Source organism: Centroberyx affinis, unplaced genomic scaffold, assembly GCF_046629955.1.
Source record: "Centroberyx affinis isolate AG114_WGS23_722 - 3 ecotype Tasmania unplaced genomic scaffold, CSIRO-AGI_Caff_v1 ptg001114l_1, whole genome shotgun sequence".
Taxonomy (NCBI): domain Eukaryota; kingdom Metazoa; phylum Chordata; class Actinopteri; order Beryciformes; family Berycidae; genus Centroberyx; species Centroberyx affinis.
Window position 1 is genome coordinate 107106 of NW_027279656.1, and position 15550 is coordinate 122655.

Genomic DNA, 15550 nt, shown 5'->3' on the forward strand with positions numbered 1-15550 from the left:
GTATGAATGGCTGAGTGACTCCATATGTTGCGTGTGTGCCACACAGAGGAACGTTTCATTGAGTTGCATTGACTTTTCTTTAACTGCTCTCTTAAACAAGGTGTTTGTGAACTAATTGCTGTTCTTGGGGTCAATAAGGCATTCTTTTTCATACACAGGATCTTTTCAATACATAATGGTGTGATAGGGTGGCAGTATGGCCTAGTGGTTAGAAAGACGGGTCTGTATCTGAAAGGTCACTCACTGTAAAGGCTAAGTCACACTAAATGATTTTTATGTCAATTGTAAGCCTGACTGGACCATCCTGACCATCGGGCTGAGTCTGGGCTAGTTGGGTCTGAGTTTGTGGATAGTTGGGTCTGAGTCTGGGATAGTTGGGTCTGAGTTTGTGGATAGTTGGGTCTGAGTCTGGGATAGTTGGGTCTGAGTCTGGGATAGTTGGGTCTGAGTTTGTGGATAGTTGGGTCTGAGTCTGGGCTAGTTGGGTCTGAGTTTGTGGATAGTTGGGTCTGAGTTTGTGGATAGTTGGGTCTGAGTCTGGGCTAGTTGGGTCAGAGTCTGGGCTAGTTGGGTCTGAGTTTGTGGATAGTTGGGTCTGAGTTTGTGGATAGTTGGGTCTGAGTTTGTGGATAGTTGGGTCTGAGTCTGGGATAGTTGGGTCTGAGTTTGTGGATAGTTGGGTCTGAGTTTGGGATAGTTGGTTCTGAGTCTGGGATAGTTGGTTCTGAGTCTGGGCTAGTTTGGACTGAGTCTGGGCTAGTTTGAACTGAGTCTGGGCTAGTTTGGGTCTGAGTCTGGGCTAGTTTGGTCTGAGTCTGGGCTAGTTGGGTCTGAGTTTGGGCTAGTCAGGACTGACTCTGGACTAGTAAGGACTGACTCTGGGCTTGTTGGGTCTGAGTCTGGGCTAGTCGGGATTGAGTTTGTGTTATTTGGGACAGAGTCTGTACTGAGTCGGGGTGAGTCTGGGCTAATCAGTGTTAAATCGGGGCTAGGCTAGTGTGGGCTAGTCGGGTTGAGTTGGGGTTGAGTCGGAACGGTCATTGGAGAAGATTATCCAGTAGTGTGAACGGGATTTTTAAGTGTTCAATTTAATCAGTCCAGTCTGGCCGGTCTTGTGTAGCGTGAGGCAGTCCAAGACTCACCAAGACTGAAATCAGACAGTGATCCTGGCAACAGCCAATGGAAGTTTAGAAGGGGGGAGGAAAAAGAGAATACATCTAGGCACACTACTGCATAAGAAATGGTGTCACGTATTTTGTGGCAGGTGACTTGGCAAGCGTCCGTCTCCTCTGTGTTGGTTTTGCCTCTCAAAGGTATCGTGGTCCTGGATGTCCTTTTTCCTGTCTTTGTGTTTTTTGTGAGATTTGTGAATATTGAAACAAAACGCTGAGTCCCTCTTTGCCCCTTCATCTAGTCTACAAACCCTAGTAACAGCAAGGCAAGGTTTTACTCAAGACCAATTTGGTCTAAACTGAATAGAACAGTCTTATAGTGTGACCTAAGCTTAAGTCACTCTGGAAAAGTGCATCAGCTTAATGCCTAAAGTGTGAGTGAGCTCTAGTGATTGTGTGTTAAGAAGTAGGGAGTGTGTGTGTTATTAAGATACTTGTGGAGACTCATAATGGTCCCAATTTTGGGTCTGGTAGAAATCCCCTCATACCATTAGAGGTCAAGTCAAAATAACTCCCCCTTTCGTCACACACACACATACACACACACACACAGCTTTGAGAGAGGGGCTTGGGACTTCCTGCCTCTGGCTCTGCTAGGAACTCTGGCCCCATCACCGCCCTCCCCCACACACACACACTCACTCACTCACACACACTTCCTGGCTTTGTCATAGTTGGGAGTTCGCACACACACAGTCCAGTAAGGCTTAACAATGTTTCTGAATTAGCCTGTTTTTTATCACATCACTGAATAATTTTACATGCTTTTCTGATTTGAGCCGCTTTCAATTTGCCTTGGAAGCCAGACATCTTCAGGAATGTAGAAATGTTTAACTTTTGGAGCGTTCGTATCAAAGGCCCAGTCTTTCTCACGCACCATTTGACTCCAGTGTTGCCAGCTGCCAATCAAGCTACAACAGCGCACAAACACACACACTTTAAGCTATTTATAATGAACACGTTGCACTGAAAATTAGGAAATGATGTCAGGATTTTAGGGAAGATGAGAACATTCACTTCTCTAAAACCTCCCTCCATTGGTGTCTCCCAGGGCTGCGTCATTGCAAAACTCTTAGATAACCTCCAGTAGCCTGTGATGATACTATGGGATGAGGCATATGACGCATGCTACTGTATGTGTTTCTATTTCACATAAACGAGTATGAAGCTGCTCTATGTATTCGGGCTGTGAAACAGTAGGTCTTGCACCATAGATGAAATTTTGATGACCTTCATTGGGAAGTTGGGTTGCTGCAGCAACAAATAATAGGATAAAACAAACCAAGAAAAAAGTAGAATAGAAATAAGACAAGAGCAAATGGGGCGGTATCAAACATCACAATCACTCAAATGTGTTAACTAGAAATATATGAATGAAAAGTATAATTACAGCATGTATGCAGGGTATACAAAATGATAGCAGTAGAACATGCTGAGATGGAGAAAAAAAACATGTAAGATATGAAAATATACAAAAACATGATATATTTGCAGTATGGAAAATACGTGGAAAATATTTATAAAAAAAATATCAAGATAGTGTATATATACAACATAACACAAAAGAAAAATTAAGAAAAAGTATGTGAATTTAAAGTGTGCCGTATTGTATACCTGTAGGTAAAAACTTGACTAAAAACGCCCACCAATTTTCCCCATTCCCCTGCTCAGGTTTGTCGGAGGAGAACAAGGTCCAGACACCGGCCTTCACCGACGCAGTGCGACTCTACCGCCAGGCTCATGGGCACTACGGCACCTGGGACATGATGTGTGGCGTACCATCACAGGTAAGCAAAGCAACCAGCTATATCTATCTCTGTTTAGGACCGGGCGATAATTCAATATTATCGTTTATCGTCTTTCAAGTGGAATCGTATCGTGGTGATATGGTGATTTTTGCGATATCGTGACAATTCTGCTGTCTAAATTGACGATGACAAGCAAATTTGATTTAAAAACCCAGACAAAATGAGGTGGGGTAGGAATATTATTTGAAAATGTAAGTTTTGTTCGGCCGTATCGCGATATATATTGATATCGAAAAAAATATATATATTTATCGCGATATTGAGTTCAACTATATCGCCTATCTCTTTTTCTATGTCTATTGGTCTCTCTCTTTTTGCTGTGGCCAAGAGAGAGGGAAAGAAAAACTCACTAATATTCCTATAATACTCCAACTGGGACTCATAGTGTCTCAGTGTTAATCAATACTGAGTTTATAGTGACCTTATCAGACTTTCTGGTATTTAGTTATTGCCTATGGTGTTCCTATGATAATGAGGCCCCTGGAGTCCAAGTATTTATCTGCTAAGTGGTTAATCCATATTCATGCTTTGTGTGCCCAAAGGGCGAATATTAAAGCCTGTATATACAGTCTTGTAGCAGTCGGGTGTGGTCTGGCCCGGGTTTCTACACCTCTGTCATCTTGAACAGGTTTTTCTGGATGCTCTAATCCTCAAAATCCATCACAATATAGCCATCATTGATATTTATTCTGCTTTTCAGTTCTTTTTATCTATAGCAAACTAGATGTTTCGAATAGAATGGCCCTCCAAATGATGGCTGGTCACCTGTAGAGCAGATTAAACTAACCAGTCATAGCCACATAGTAAGTGATTATTTGGCTGGTTGGCTGGTGTTAATTTCCCACCCTAACACTTCCTTTCACATGGCGAGCTAACTGGTCATGTCAGTCATCCCCGCACTGTCTTCCTGTTCTGTGTTTTATCAGGAAACAGGGCAGACTTACAGTTGCAGCCGTTGTGGAGGCCCCCACTTTTAACTGCACACTTGTGGAACTAATGCTGCACTTCCCAAGAGGAATTGTTTGGAAAGCTCATGTGCTGCTTCCTCTTTTCTTTCGGCCGTTAGGAGTTGCTGTTAGTCAGCTGAGACGCATTACAGTTTTGTGTTGCTATATACTTATTTGTTTCTGCTGTATAACACTCAAAAGAATTGTCTGCAGTTGTAATGTAGATGTATAATAGATGTCATCAAGTCATCAAATGCATGAAGCAGGATGTCTACAGAAATTACCTCTGTATATAGCACTATTTTCTTCCTATAACTGACTTCCATAGCATCTTATCAGTCAGGTTTAAACAAAACAATATGCATACTGTACAGAAAAGAGTTTCCTAAATATCAAAACTACTTTCATTACATGCTCTTTTAAAAGCAAAATTCTGCACAACCTTCATTTTTTATGTTTAACCCACCAAGTCGAATTCCTTGTATGTACAAACTTACTTGGCCAATAAAACGGATTCTGATTCTAATGCATGGTAGATGCAGGATAAACGCATGAATTGAGACTACAGTGGCTACCACTGTACATCGAAACCAGCTGCATCTTATACAATTATTCTCTTTCTGCAGGAATGAGAGTCGTCTTTGAGAAGGGAGATCTTGTTCCCTCGTACAGTGTAGTGCTACAGTTTTTCAGTGTTACAGTATAGCATAGCAATGCCATAACTCTATGTGACTTTGCACGTCATCTTTCACCTTAGGCTAACACTTAGTGGCACTTTGGGTTAGAGAAAAGCATGTTGCAAATAGAATTCATTATAAAACATTCAGATGTTCTCATTTTACTCAACCACTCCTAACACTCCACATGATGTCTGACCTCGCCTCTGGCTGTAATCCTATGACTTTTGTTAGTTCATCCTATTTAATATTACCCAGCATTGTTTGCACACTTTTGCACTACTAAAAATGTCTGCACAAAGCTTCATACAATATACGTTCAATATTGTGGCAGCAAATTCTGTCCGTCCTTTGTAATGCTCAAAACCTATTTCATGCGTTTCATTCTACTCAGTATAAGTCTTATGTTATACTGTTTTAATACACCGCAGGAAACTTGCAGATTAGTTTTAATTCTACAAACATTTCTTGGAGGCAGAGCTGCTCTCGAGAAAGAAATAATCTCATTGGTTGAGTTAAACCAATGGCCGGAGCTAAGTAATGTTAGACTGAAGCCCAGTGGAAAAGTTAAGAGGAGGTAATATTATGCAGCCTAGCACTCTTGCTAGTAACTGAAAATTGCAATATAGTCATACTAAGTTATCTAGGTTAGTTAGCCTAGCTGAGCTTCCAAGTTCAAACTAGCCATACTAGCCTACAGCTATCTAGGTAAGCTAGTTAGCTAGCTGCTGACCGTCTAATGCCATGGTCATGAATGAATGAATGAAAAAAAGAAGACATTGCCATTTATATTATTTATATTTTGACTAGAGTTTCTTCTTTGATATTCAAGTTTGCTAGTTAGCTAACTTGCTGAAAAACTTGCTCCGCCCACTGTAGTTTAACTCAACCAATGAGATTATTTCTGACTCCAGAGCAGCTCTTACTCTGAGAAATATTTATAGAACCAAAACTAAAATTTCTTGAAACTTGACACACTTCCTATACAGCTGCAATTATACTGAATTACCATGTTAGTTGGCGATACGTCTACACCAGCATCACCATGGCAAATTCCTGTACATTGAGTGAATGAACTGATTCTGATTCTGGTCCTATGTGTTATATGTGTGTATTTTTCTTGTAGATTCTGTCTAACCTGGTGATGGAGGGCCTCCTTCCCGAATTGAGGGAGCTCATCTCCCCTCGACTCAAAGGCAAGATGCATGAGAGGCAGAGGAACTGGATGCTGGTGAGTAGAGGGTTTGATATGGATTTTTGAAAATGTTTTTTTTTAAATGGACACACCCTGAATTGTTTCTTATGTGTGTGTGTGTGTGTGTGTCCAGATCAGTGACGCGGTGTACAGCCTGGTGCAGCGCCAGTGCCAAGCCCAGTACGAGGCCGTGGTGCAGCGGTGTGAGGCGGGACGTCCCGTGCTGCAGGCCTCCATACGTACAGACATGGACCAGATCATCACCTCCAAGGAGCACGTCACCAACAAGATCCGAGGTCAGTTGGAGGGAAAAAATGTCATGAACTGAAATAAAATAAAAACACCATGAAGTTAAACTAAACTGAAACTTGCATGTCAGTTTTGCTACTCGACCCTCAAGATGAGAACAATCGCTTTAATCAGTTAACGCTCCATGTAAACCCCATACTCTGAATTCTTACAACCAATTCCTCCTGCTTACCTGTAGTTTGACAGGCATTTGTCACCTCACACAGCTTTACAGCCTTGTCACAGAGCAGAAACCAAGCGGACCAACAGCATTCCTTGCACTGCTCATGTATGATGGAAGATTTCAGTCGTAGTTGTGTCGCAATGACTATATGGAAGGGTTTTCCAAGAGATGTGAGGACTGTTGCAGCAGCAACGTAATAGGATACAGCAAAGAATATAAATAAGAATAGAGCCAATGGAGTGTATTAAAGTAGAAATATATGATTTGAAAAGTGTCAGAATGTCTGAATTATACCATGTATGCTGGGAAATTCGATGATTTCCAGGCTTTTAAAAGTTTTGGAGTTGTTGAACTCCAGAAACGTAAGGGGGAAAAATTATTCAATCCATGTGACTACACATATAATGTAGTTGCAAACCCAACTCCAGTTCACATATTATGACATTTGTTGTTCTGTAGTGGAGCGGACAATTGGCATCCATAATATTGACCATAATACCGACCAAGATCTTCAAATCCAGTCAACAAATGAAGGTGCGGTCTGTCTGGAGCTACAACCCTGCATGCTAACCTCTATTTCTTCTCTTCTCATTTACCCCCCCCCCCCCCCCCCCCCACCTTCCAACTACCCCCACAGCGATTGTCCTCCCCAAGGCGGAGAAGCTGCTGAAGGTGAGCATCCAGCCCTACATCAGCTCCATCCTGGACGCCCTGATGGAGCCGACCAGCCGGGGCTTCTCCGAGGTCCGCGACGTTTTCTTCCGGGAGCTGGTGGACATGAGCAAGAACACCCTCAACGAAGGCACCAAGGAGACTGTGGCCGAGGTGAGGAGATGGAGGGAGGGGGGGCGTTCCTGAGTCCAGTGTTTGGGAGTAATATGGCTAAAATGCGATCCCTTTCGGTAAAACCCAGCGAGGGCAAATTTCTAGAAAGACAATCTGGTTCAGTGGAAGGTTAGGTACCATAACTCCATCACAACAAAAAGCATCCAGCCATTTTGGCAAGTTAGGAAGAGGGAGCTAGCCAAACTAGCATGATTTGAACTGAGAGACCAAATATCCAAATATTAATTTAGACCACTTACTGAATAGTCAGCTATGAGAAAATGGACTTGTGAACATCCCCATTGGCGGTCCCGAATGGCAAGTAACTGTCTGAAGTTTGAGGACTTCAATTCCCAGCTGTTACATGATCACTTTGTACCAAAGGATACCAAAGGGACAAGAGATGAGTTGGAACAGTTTTTGACACGTGGAAATGTCTTCCTTTGAGCTAAATTGATACTGTATACCTTTATTTTTCCTTTAAAGATGCTCATAAAACCATATTGGGGATGGGATGCTCTGGGATTCTTAGGATAAGATTCCAGTTTTTCTTCTACAAGATGTCTGAAAACAGTGCAGTCAGAGGGAAAATGCCAACTTAGTATCAACACTGCATGTTAGAAGTAGAATTCAAACACGCCACCATTCGAAAGACCAGAAATCCCAGCACCTTGGATCACTTGGACCATCCAACTAGGATGTGCAGGCAAAACAAAGTACAGCAAGACTTCTTGGACATCCTGTAGTGTATGGGTATTTTGCATAAATCAAGGAGTGTGGTCTTGCTTCTGTTTAGAAAAGTAGATGGCATGTAGAAATTAACTTAAGGAGCGTATCCAATGATTTGTATTGGTGAAAACAAACATTTAGATGGTTCAGGTCCACGGAATGCGTCACTGGATTTACTCAAATTTCTGTTCCTCTGCTTTCCTTCTCCTGCTCCTCCACCTCCCTTCTTCTTCTTCTCCTCCCCCCTCCTCCCCAGCACATGGAGAAGATCAGCATGCTGGCCTTCCACCCGGTGAAGATGCAGAGCTGCTACGAGAAGGTGGAGCAGCTGAGCCTGGAGGGTCTGCAGCAGAGGTTCGACGTCTCCAGCCCCTCGGTGTTCGTCCAGAGGGCCCAGATCCTCATGAGAGAGGTGAGGCTCTCTAATCGCTCTTCTGCCTGGTGGGCAGTAAAGAAAACTGTGGTCAGAATGAAAGACTGAGTTATGACATAAGTGCGAGCGTGTGTCGATGTGACAGGCCGTCCCTCAGGCCTGTTGTTGTGGTATGTGGCTCCACTGTTTTGACTGAAGTCCTTGAAAGCTTGGGAGTTCTTGTCTGTTGTGGCCGGGAGTGTAAACACGCCCTCTGGTCAGCAAGTGGTACACTGTAAAAACTGACAGACTTAAGTTATTTTATCTTGTCTCCAGACTTATCAAGCTCATTTTAGGATTTTTTTTTTTAGTGAAATCATCTTACTGCACTGGGAGATAATTTCACTGGTTTCAACTAATTTGTTTTTCAGGAGAATGTAACGTTTCAGGACATTTCCTTGGTAAAAGTGAAATTGTCTTTTCTTGTTTCAAGATTTTCTTCAATGTTTTATGATGATTTCTTGAAAGAAGTCATATTGGCAAGTATCAAGTTGAAATGTATTGAATAATAATAATAATAACAATAATAATAATAAACTTTATTTATATAGCACCTTTCATATCATAAAATGCAGCTCAAAGTGCTTTACAAGAGAAACAATAAAAATCAATAAATAATGATTAAAACAATCCTAAGATATAAAAAGCATAAAACAAGTGTAAGAAATATAAAACAAGTATAAGAAATAAAAGAAGTAGGAATTAATAACAATGATGTTAAAATAGAAAAGTGGAATTAATTAAAAGCAAGATCATAAAATGGGTTTTGAGCTGTTTCTTAAAACTCAACAGAAGTTGCTTGTCATATTTGTAATGGGAGTTTGTTCCAAACCTTTGGTGCATAAGAACAGAAAGCTGCTTCACCATACTTTTTGTAATTCAGCAAAATTATCTGCCAGTGCAGTGAGAATATTTGACTAACCAGCAAAATTATCTGCCAGTGCAGCGAGATAATTTGACTAAAAATATCACAAAATAAGCTTGATAGATCTGGAAATCGCTTGACAGCTTGTCATTTTTTGCAGTGTACAGCCACAGTCACTGTACACTGTCTTGTTTCAAGATGGTGACACTTGTGTCTAAAATTCTTCAAAAAAGTGAAACTGCATAGGAAACAAGTGGATTTGTTTAAGAAAACAACATTTTAAAACTGAATATAGAGTATATAGAGACTAAATGACTTGTTGAGATGGACATTTTTTGCAGTGTAACAGGCTGGCACGTCTTTGTCAACAGGCTGTACATCACAGCAGGGTTCATTCACATTTTTTGTTTTGGTTAGTGTTCAGTAATGATGCATGCTGATATCAACTAGGACATGTCACTCTACAGCTGAAGATTATTCTTATGTCTATCTTAATAAGTCATTTAGTCTCATATTCAGTCTTCAAATCGTGTTTTCCCTAAAACAAGTGAAAAATTCTGCCACTGGCCTGAAATAATTACACTTGTTTCCAATGCAGTTTCAGAATTTCTGGAAACACTAGTATCCTTGAAATGATCATTTGGCATATTTTTTCCACTTACTTTAAGAAAAATCTGATTTGTGTTAAGGCTCAAAAGTAGATTAAGTGACTTGTTAAGATGGCTATGTTTTGTGTGTAGTCGCATGAGTATTGAGACACATCAACAACCTTTTTCCATACTTTTCCAGATATTTTGTACAACTCCAAAACTCCTACTGGAAACAGCTGAATTAATTTTCCACATGTTTCCAGACCTGCATCTCAGGGAAAAGATCCTAGAGCCAGGCATTCAGCCACTCACCCCCCATGGAGAAATCACTTAGCCTGGCCTCCTCAGCGGGGCCGGAGGGGGGGGGGGGGGGGAGGGGGGTGTTTAGATTTTTCTTCAAGGTCACCCAGAGTTCAAACACTGACATGAACCAAAGACTGATTACAAACTACATAAACAAAAGCCTTGAACCTTCCCGTCAGCAGTCCTACACTGTAAAAAAACATTGTCCTTAACATCTAGAATTGGGTCTTAAAGTCTATTTTTTTCTTAAAACAGGACAAATACATGTACAAATACAGGTACAAAAAATGTCCATCTTAACAAGCCATGTAATCTTAAAGTTTAATTCTCTTAAAATAAATAGAACATAATCTGCAACAAGTGAAAGAAACTCACGTTTTTGGCATTTAACAAGCCAGTTTTCCACTTGTTTTGATACAAAATGATTTTAAGACTTAGCACAAGTTTGAATTACCTACTCAGGGGGAGATTTTTTTGCAGCGTAGTTTTGTTTTGGTTGGAGTCAAAAGTGAGATTGGACAGGATTCAGCTAGAGCAGAATCTATTGCTGGATTTATAATGGGATTATAAGGGAGAGAGCGCCCTCTAATGGTGACTCAGTGAATCACAAGTACAATGAATGTAGGGGAACTTGTCTTGGTGATACTGGACACATCAAATAATCAAAGTATACATCAAATAATATAAGTATATGCAGACATGCATGGTACAGAGACAACAGGACTTCACATTCAGTGCTACCAAGGCTTTGACCTTTGACCTCCTTCATTTTAGTTGCTTGTAATGTTGGTGATCTATGAATTGAAGCTTATTCTACTGGTGTAAATGTAAATGTTATATGAATGTGTGTTCAGCAAATGGACAACACAGAGTATACCTACCTAGCTCTTACTGACCATGCCGTGTGTGTGTGTGTGTCTGCAGCAAATGGACGATGCGGTGTACACCTTTGAGCAGATCCTTCACCAGAGTTTGGAGTCTCAGGGTTCGGAGGGGCTCTGTAAGACCATCCAGCGCTGCCAGGACCGAGTCATCAAGGTACAACACACACACACACACACACAGGAGGCTGGCTCATATGGGCTTCTGAAGGTCCATACTGATACATTTGAATTGAATTAAATATGAGCGTTTTCATGCCCAAAGAATCACAAGTAGTCAGTGTTTCTGCCAGAGTGTTATTCTTGTCAGGGTGGAAAAGCCTCTGAAACATTTAGATCATCATGGGACACTAAAACTCTCCATTGAAAGCCAGGCTAATGAAATTCTTTTAGGTGACCACTGAACAGCTGCCAGAAAAGTTTCAATCCACAATATATATCTCATTTTGAGATAAGTGAAATCGATCACTGAATATTTCTAATATACAGTAGATGATTTCATACTCAAAAATGTAGTATTTTTGTGGGCAAAAGTCTTAATAACTTCAACCATGTTCCATCGTGATTTTATTTTCATGTCAGCAATCTTGTAAGAGGAGGAGTCACTTTTTTAAAACTTATCACGGATGGACCATTCATTCTACACACACATTATGTTGTGGTAATCATGCTTTATTTATTTATTTATTCATTTTTTTTCAATCCTCAGAAATTTGACTATGACAGCAGCACGGTGAGGAAGCGTTTCTTCCGCGAGGCTCTCCTGCAGATCTTCATCCCCTACATGCTGAAGCAGCTCAGCCCCTCCTGCGCCTCCGTAAGTCCCAGCACAGTCTCAGGAAAACCTGGAAAAGTCAGGGAAACTGGAAAACTCTGCGTTCCACCCCCTGGAAAAATCATGGAAAATTCTACATATATCCAAAAAATGTGTTGGAAATGGCATCGGAATTTATTCATAACCTTTTTCTGCCAGTTTGGCAAGTGTTTAAGATTGGTTACTGGCAGATCTAATTAATTTTGAAGGAGTATTAACCAACATAACAAATGTCCTAATTACGAAAGTCCCAGCCAGTAGTTGTACTTTGCAAAAATAACCTATTTTTCAACAACAGTATAACATTTAAACATAATCGGTGTCAAATATTTGGCATGTAAATTGTACTTTGTCATGGGATGGTCATGGAATCTGAAGTGTGTAGGAACCCTGTTCTTATTGCTGTAATTATATAGAATGAAACACCAACACAGGCTGTCTCCAAGTCCGGAAATGGTTTTAAAATGTCTTGTATTATCTAAACTCAAGGCCTTATAACTCTCAGAATAGAGTTGAATGAAGTAATTAAAGTCTTAAATTCCGTTTCAAAGGTCTTTTACTTTTGTTTCAATTGCAAAATTGATCTTATACTTTAATTGGCATTTAAAAAAAATGTAAAGTCTTAAATGCTATTTGCTGGAGGTTTGTATCTGAAGTGCCTTACAGTACAAAACTAGGAGTGCGTACATTTTTTGCATTTTTTGCATTTAAATATTCTGCTGCATCAGACAATGTGGAGAGAGACAAGGAAGATAAGAGAGGGAGAAGGGATAACTTGCAACAAACTGAAGTCAGATTTGAAGTCACAACATCAGGAGTACATGGTATATAACTCATTGAGCCCACTGTAAGGGTGGATTCAGGGAGGATTTAGTTCATGTAGAACCACAACATTGGGATGTAACTGAAATATGAATGTGAATGAAAACAGTTTGCAGAGAAACAGGTTTTGTTTTGAATTATTTTTGCCATTCAGTGAGTCTGTGCATTTTGTCTCATTTGTGGCCTAACAACATGTTGTAACAGTATTTGTCCAACAGATGGCAGCATAGAAGTGAGTTTAAAGACTGAGAAACTGGATTCTGTAATCTTCATCTTATGGTATCTGGATCAGAATGATCCTATCTTGATATATGGCTCAAAATCAGCAAGATAGGTCTGATCCTGGATTGCAAAAACAAAGGATTAGAAAATCTTTCCTAGATGCTGCTCTCCTAACTCCCATGTGAACTTTGACTGTGAATTCCAGGAGCTGCCGCGCTTCCGGGAGCTGATCTTTGAGGACTTCTCCCGTTTCATCCTGGTGGAGAACATCTTCGAGGAGGTGGTGCTGCACTCCGTCATGAAGGACATCATGATGGGTCAGTCTCATACCAGTCTGCTTCTGCACTCTTACAGTTTATTGCACACATAATGGAATTGAAGCACATCCTGTTTTTGGACATACAACTCCCTTGTTTCTAATGGGAGATTACTCAACAAATCATCTCAGTCTTGAGGAGTTGTTTTGAGACTTAAAATCAAAGTGTTGTTTTCATGAAACAAGTGAGAACATCTGCTAATGCTTTGAGGGAATTTCACTTATTTTCAATGCAGCTCCTAATTGTTTCACCAATTTTCTGGAACCATGTGACGACATTTAAACCTAAGGCAAATCACTCCACTGGTCACAAGGTGTATCACTGGACTCAAGAAAATTCATGAACCAGGCAGATTTGCATTGAAACCAAGTGAAATTGATTTAAGGAAAATAACTTAAGTAAATCGGGGACAAAATGAATTATTTTCTATAGTGTACGTTGTTCCCAGTAATGTAGTGTTAAATAAAAAGGTGAATAAATTATGCCTTCCAGTCAGTGATCATCATAAGGCAAACATTCATAGAAGTAGTTATCAGTTTTATTTTCATTAATTTATGCATTTTCCCCTTAAAAGACCACAATATGGGCAATATCCAAAATGTAATATCGCAATTCTGTCCCACCAAAATATTGCGATATACAATATTATCGCTGTTTGACACCGGGGGGTGGTGGGGGTCATTAAATTTTTTTATTTATGTATTTTTGGTATTTTATTATATTTCTAATTTATAGGATATTAATAATACTAATAATATTAATAGCATATACAGTACTGTGCAAAAGTCTTAGGCACCCTAGATTTTTTTATATAAATTTCTTGGAAGTCGTAGATTTTAAGTCCTTAAGATTTATGTCATCCATATAAAGGCTGATAAACTCTACTTTATCCTCCACTGCATCCCTGTGTTTTCTTCATCTCATCCCTGTCCAAGCACTTTCTAACCAAACCTCTTCTCCCCCCCCCCCCCCGTCTCCAGCTGTGAAGGAGGCGGCGGTCCAGCGGAGACACAACCTGTACCGGGACAGCATCGTCCTCACCAACAGCGACCCCAACCTGCACCTCCTGGGCGAAAACCCTTCCATCGACTGGGCCGGGGAGTACGGAGCCCAGGAGGAGGCGGACGGAGCCGGGGAGGGCGGCGAGGGTGGCGAGGGCGAGGGCGAGGGCGAGGAGTCCCAGAAGAGGAGGAGGATGAAGCAGGTGGTGTCCATGATCCAGGTGGAGGGCTCTCCGGTGCTCCCCGGCGAGTCGTGCGTGGAGGTGCCCGGCGTCGGCGGCATCCCGGAGGAGGACGAGGAGGAGGAGGAAGAGGAGGACGAGGACAGCCGAGCGGACGAGCCGAGCCAGAGCGAGAACGGAACCGGCGGCCCCAAAACCCTGGAGAACCCCCTCCCTCCGGCCTTGATGAACGGTTCGGTCCTGAAGGAGGAGGAGGAGGAGGAAGCCAAAGAAGTCCCATCGGTGGGCGAATGTGCTACGAGAAGCACCGGAGAGGAAGTGCAAGGAGAGGGAAGCCAGCCGGTGGCGGAGGAGGAACTCCCACCCACCGACCAGGAGGCACCGGCGGCTTCGGAGGAGGCATTGCCCCCGCCGCCGCGTCCGGAGGAAATCCCGTCCGAAGCCACGGAAACGGAGCAGGGCCCCGCGACGGCACCGCAGAGCCCCCCGGAGGCCACGCCGGACTTCCCCCCGCCGCCCCACGACGACAGCGGCTTCCAGTCCCCCACCGGTGAGGAGGTGGAGGTGGTGGAGGACGAAGAGGGGGAGGCGGCACCCTCCAGCGCAGAGGCCCCGCCCTCTAGCGCAGAGGCTCCGCCCTCCAATACAGAGGCCCCACCCTCTAGCACAGAGGCCCCACCCCCCAGTGCAGAGGCTCCACCCTCCAGCATGGAGGCTCCACCCTCCAATACAGAGGCCCCACCCTCTAGCCCAGAGGCCCCACCCTCCAGTGCAGAGGCTCCACCCTCCAATACAGAGGCCCCACCCTCTAATACAGAGGCCCCACCCCCCAGCGCAGAGGCTCCACCCTCCATCTCAGAAGCTCCACTCTCCAGCACGGAGGCTCCACAGCAGCCCGGAGAGGGGCACCCAGAGGTGGGGGGGGAGAGTGTCACCGCAGCACTGGAGACGGAACCTAAAGACTCTGAGAGCGGAGGCCAGTGAGGAAATGTTACCGTTTTGTGACCTAAACTGAAATGCGCTTATTTTTTTTATTTTTTTTTCGACAAAGATGGAAAGACGTTTCATACCATTTTAGTCATAGGAGTCGCCATCAGTTTCCATACCAGTTTTGGGCATAATAATCACTCAGCACATTTTCCAGCCATTTTGACACACACTATGACCGATTATTTTCACCGAGCAGGGCTCGGGTGCTATTGTCATTGTTTTGTTTTTTTTAAACATTAAATTTGCTTGTTGTGTATTTTTGACAAATCGACATTCCATCTAACAGAGCAGCTTTAGCTATGCAGTCAGTCTGATCGGGAAGCTTT

At 42.4% G+C, this 15550-nt stretch overlaps 1 protein-coding gene across 1 annotated transcript in view; it reads left to right on the top strand.

The window, feature by feature from the left end:
- niban2b (niban apoptosis regulator 2b) overlaps positions 1-15218 on the top strand; it is a 39342-nt gene extending 24124 nt beyond the window's left edge. The window contains exons 6-14 of the mRNA XM_071523784.1: positions 2844-2959; positions 5731-5835; positions 5933-6095; positions 6909-7096; positions 8082-8237; positions 10920-11033; positions 11586-11693; positions 12940-13051; positions 14032-15218. Of these exons, the coding sequence (XP_071379885.1) occupies positions 2844-2959; positions 5731-5835; positions 5933-6095; positions 6909-7096; positions 8082-8237; positions 10920-11033; positions 11586-11693; positions 12940-13051; positions 14032-15218 (2249 nt within the window). The remainder of the gene's footprint in view (positions 1-2843; positions 2960-5730; positions 5836-5932; positions 6096-6908; positions 7097-8081; positions 8238-10919; positions 11034-11585; positions 11694-12939; positions 13052-14031) is intronic.
- The last annotated feature ends 332 nt before the right edge of the window (positions 15219-15550 follow it).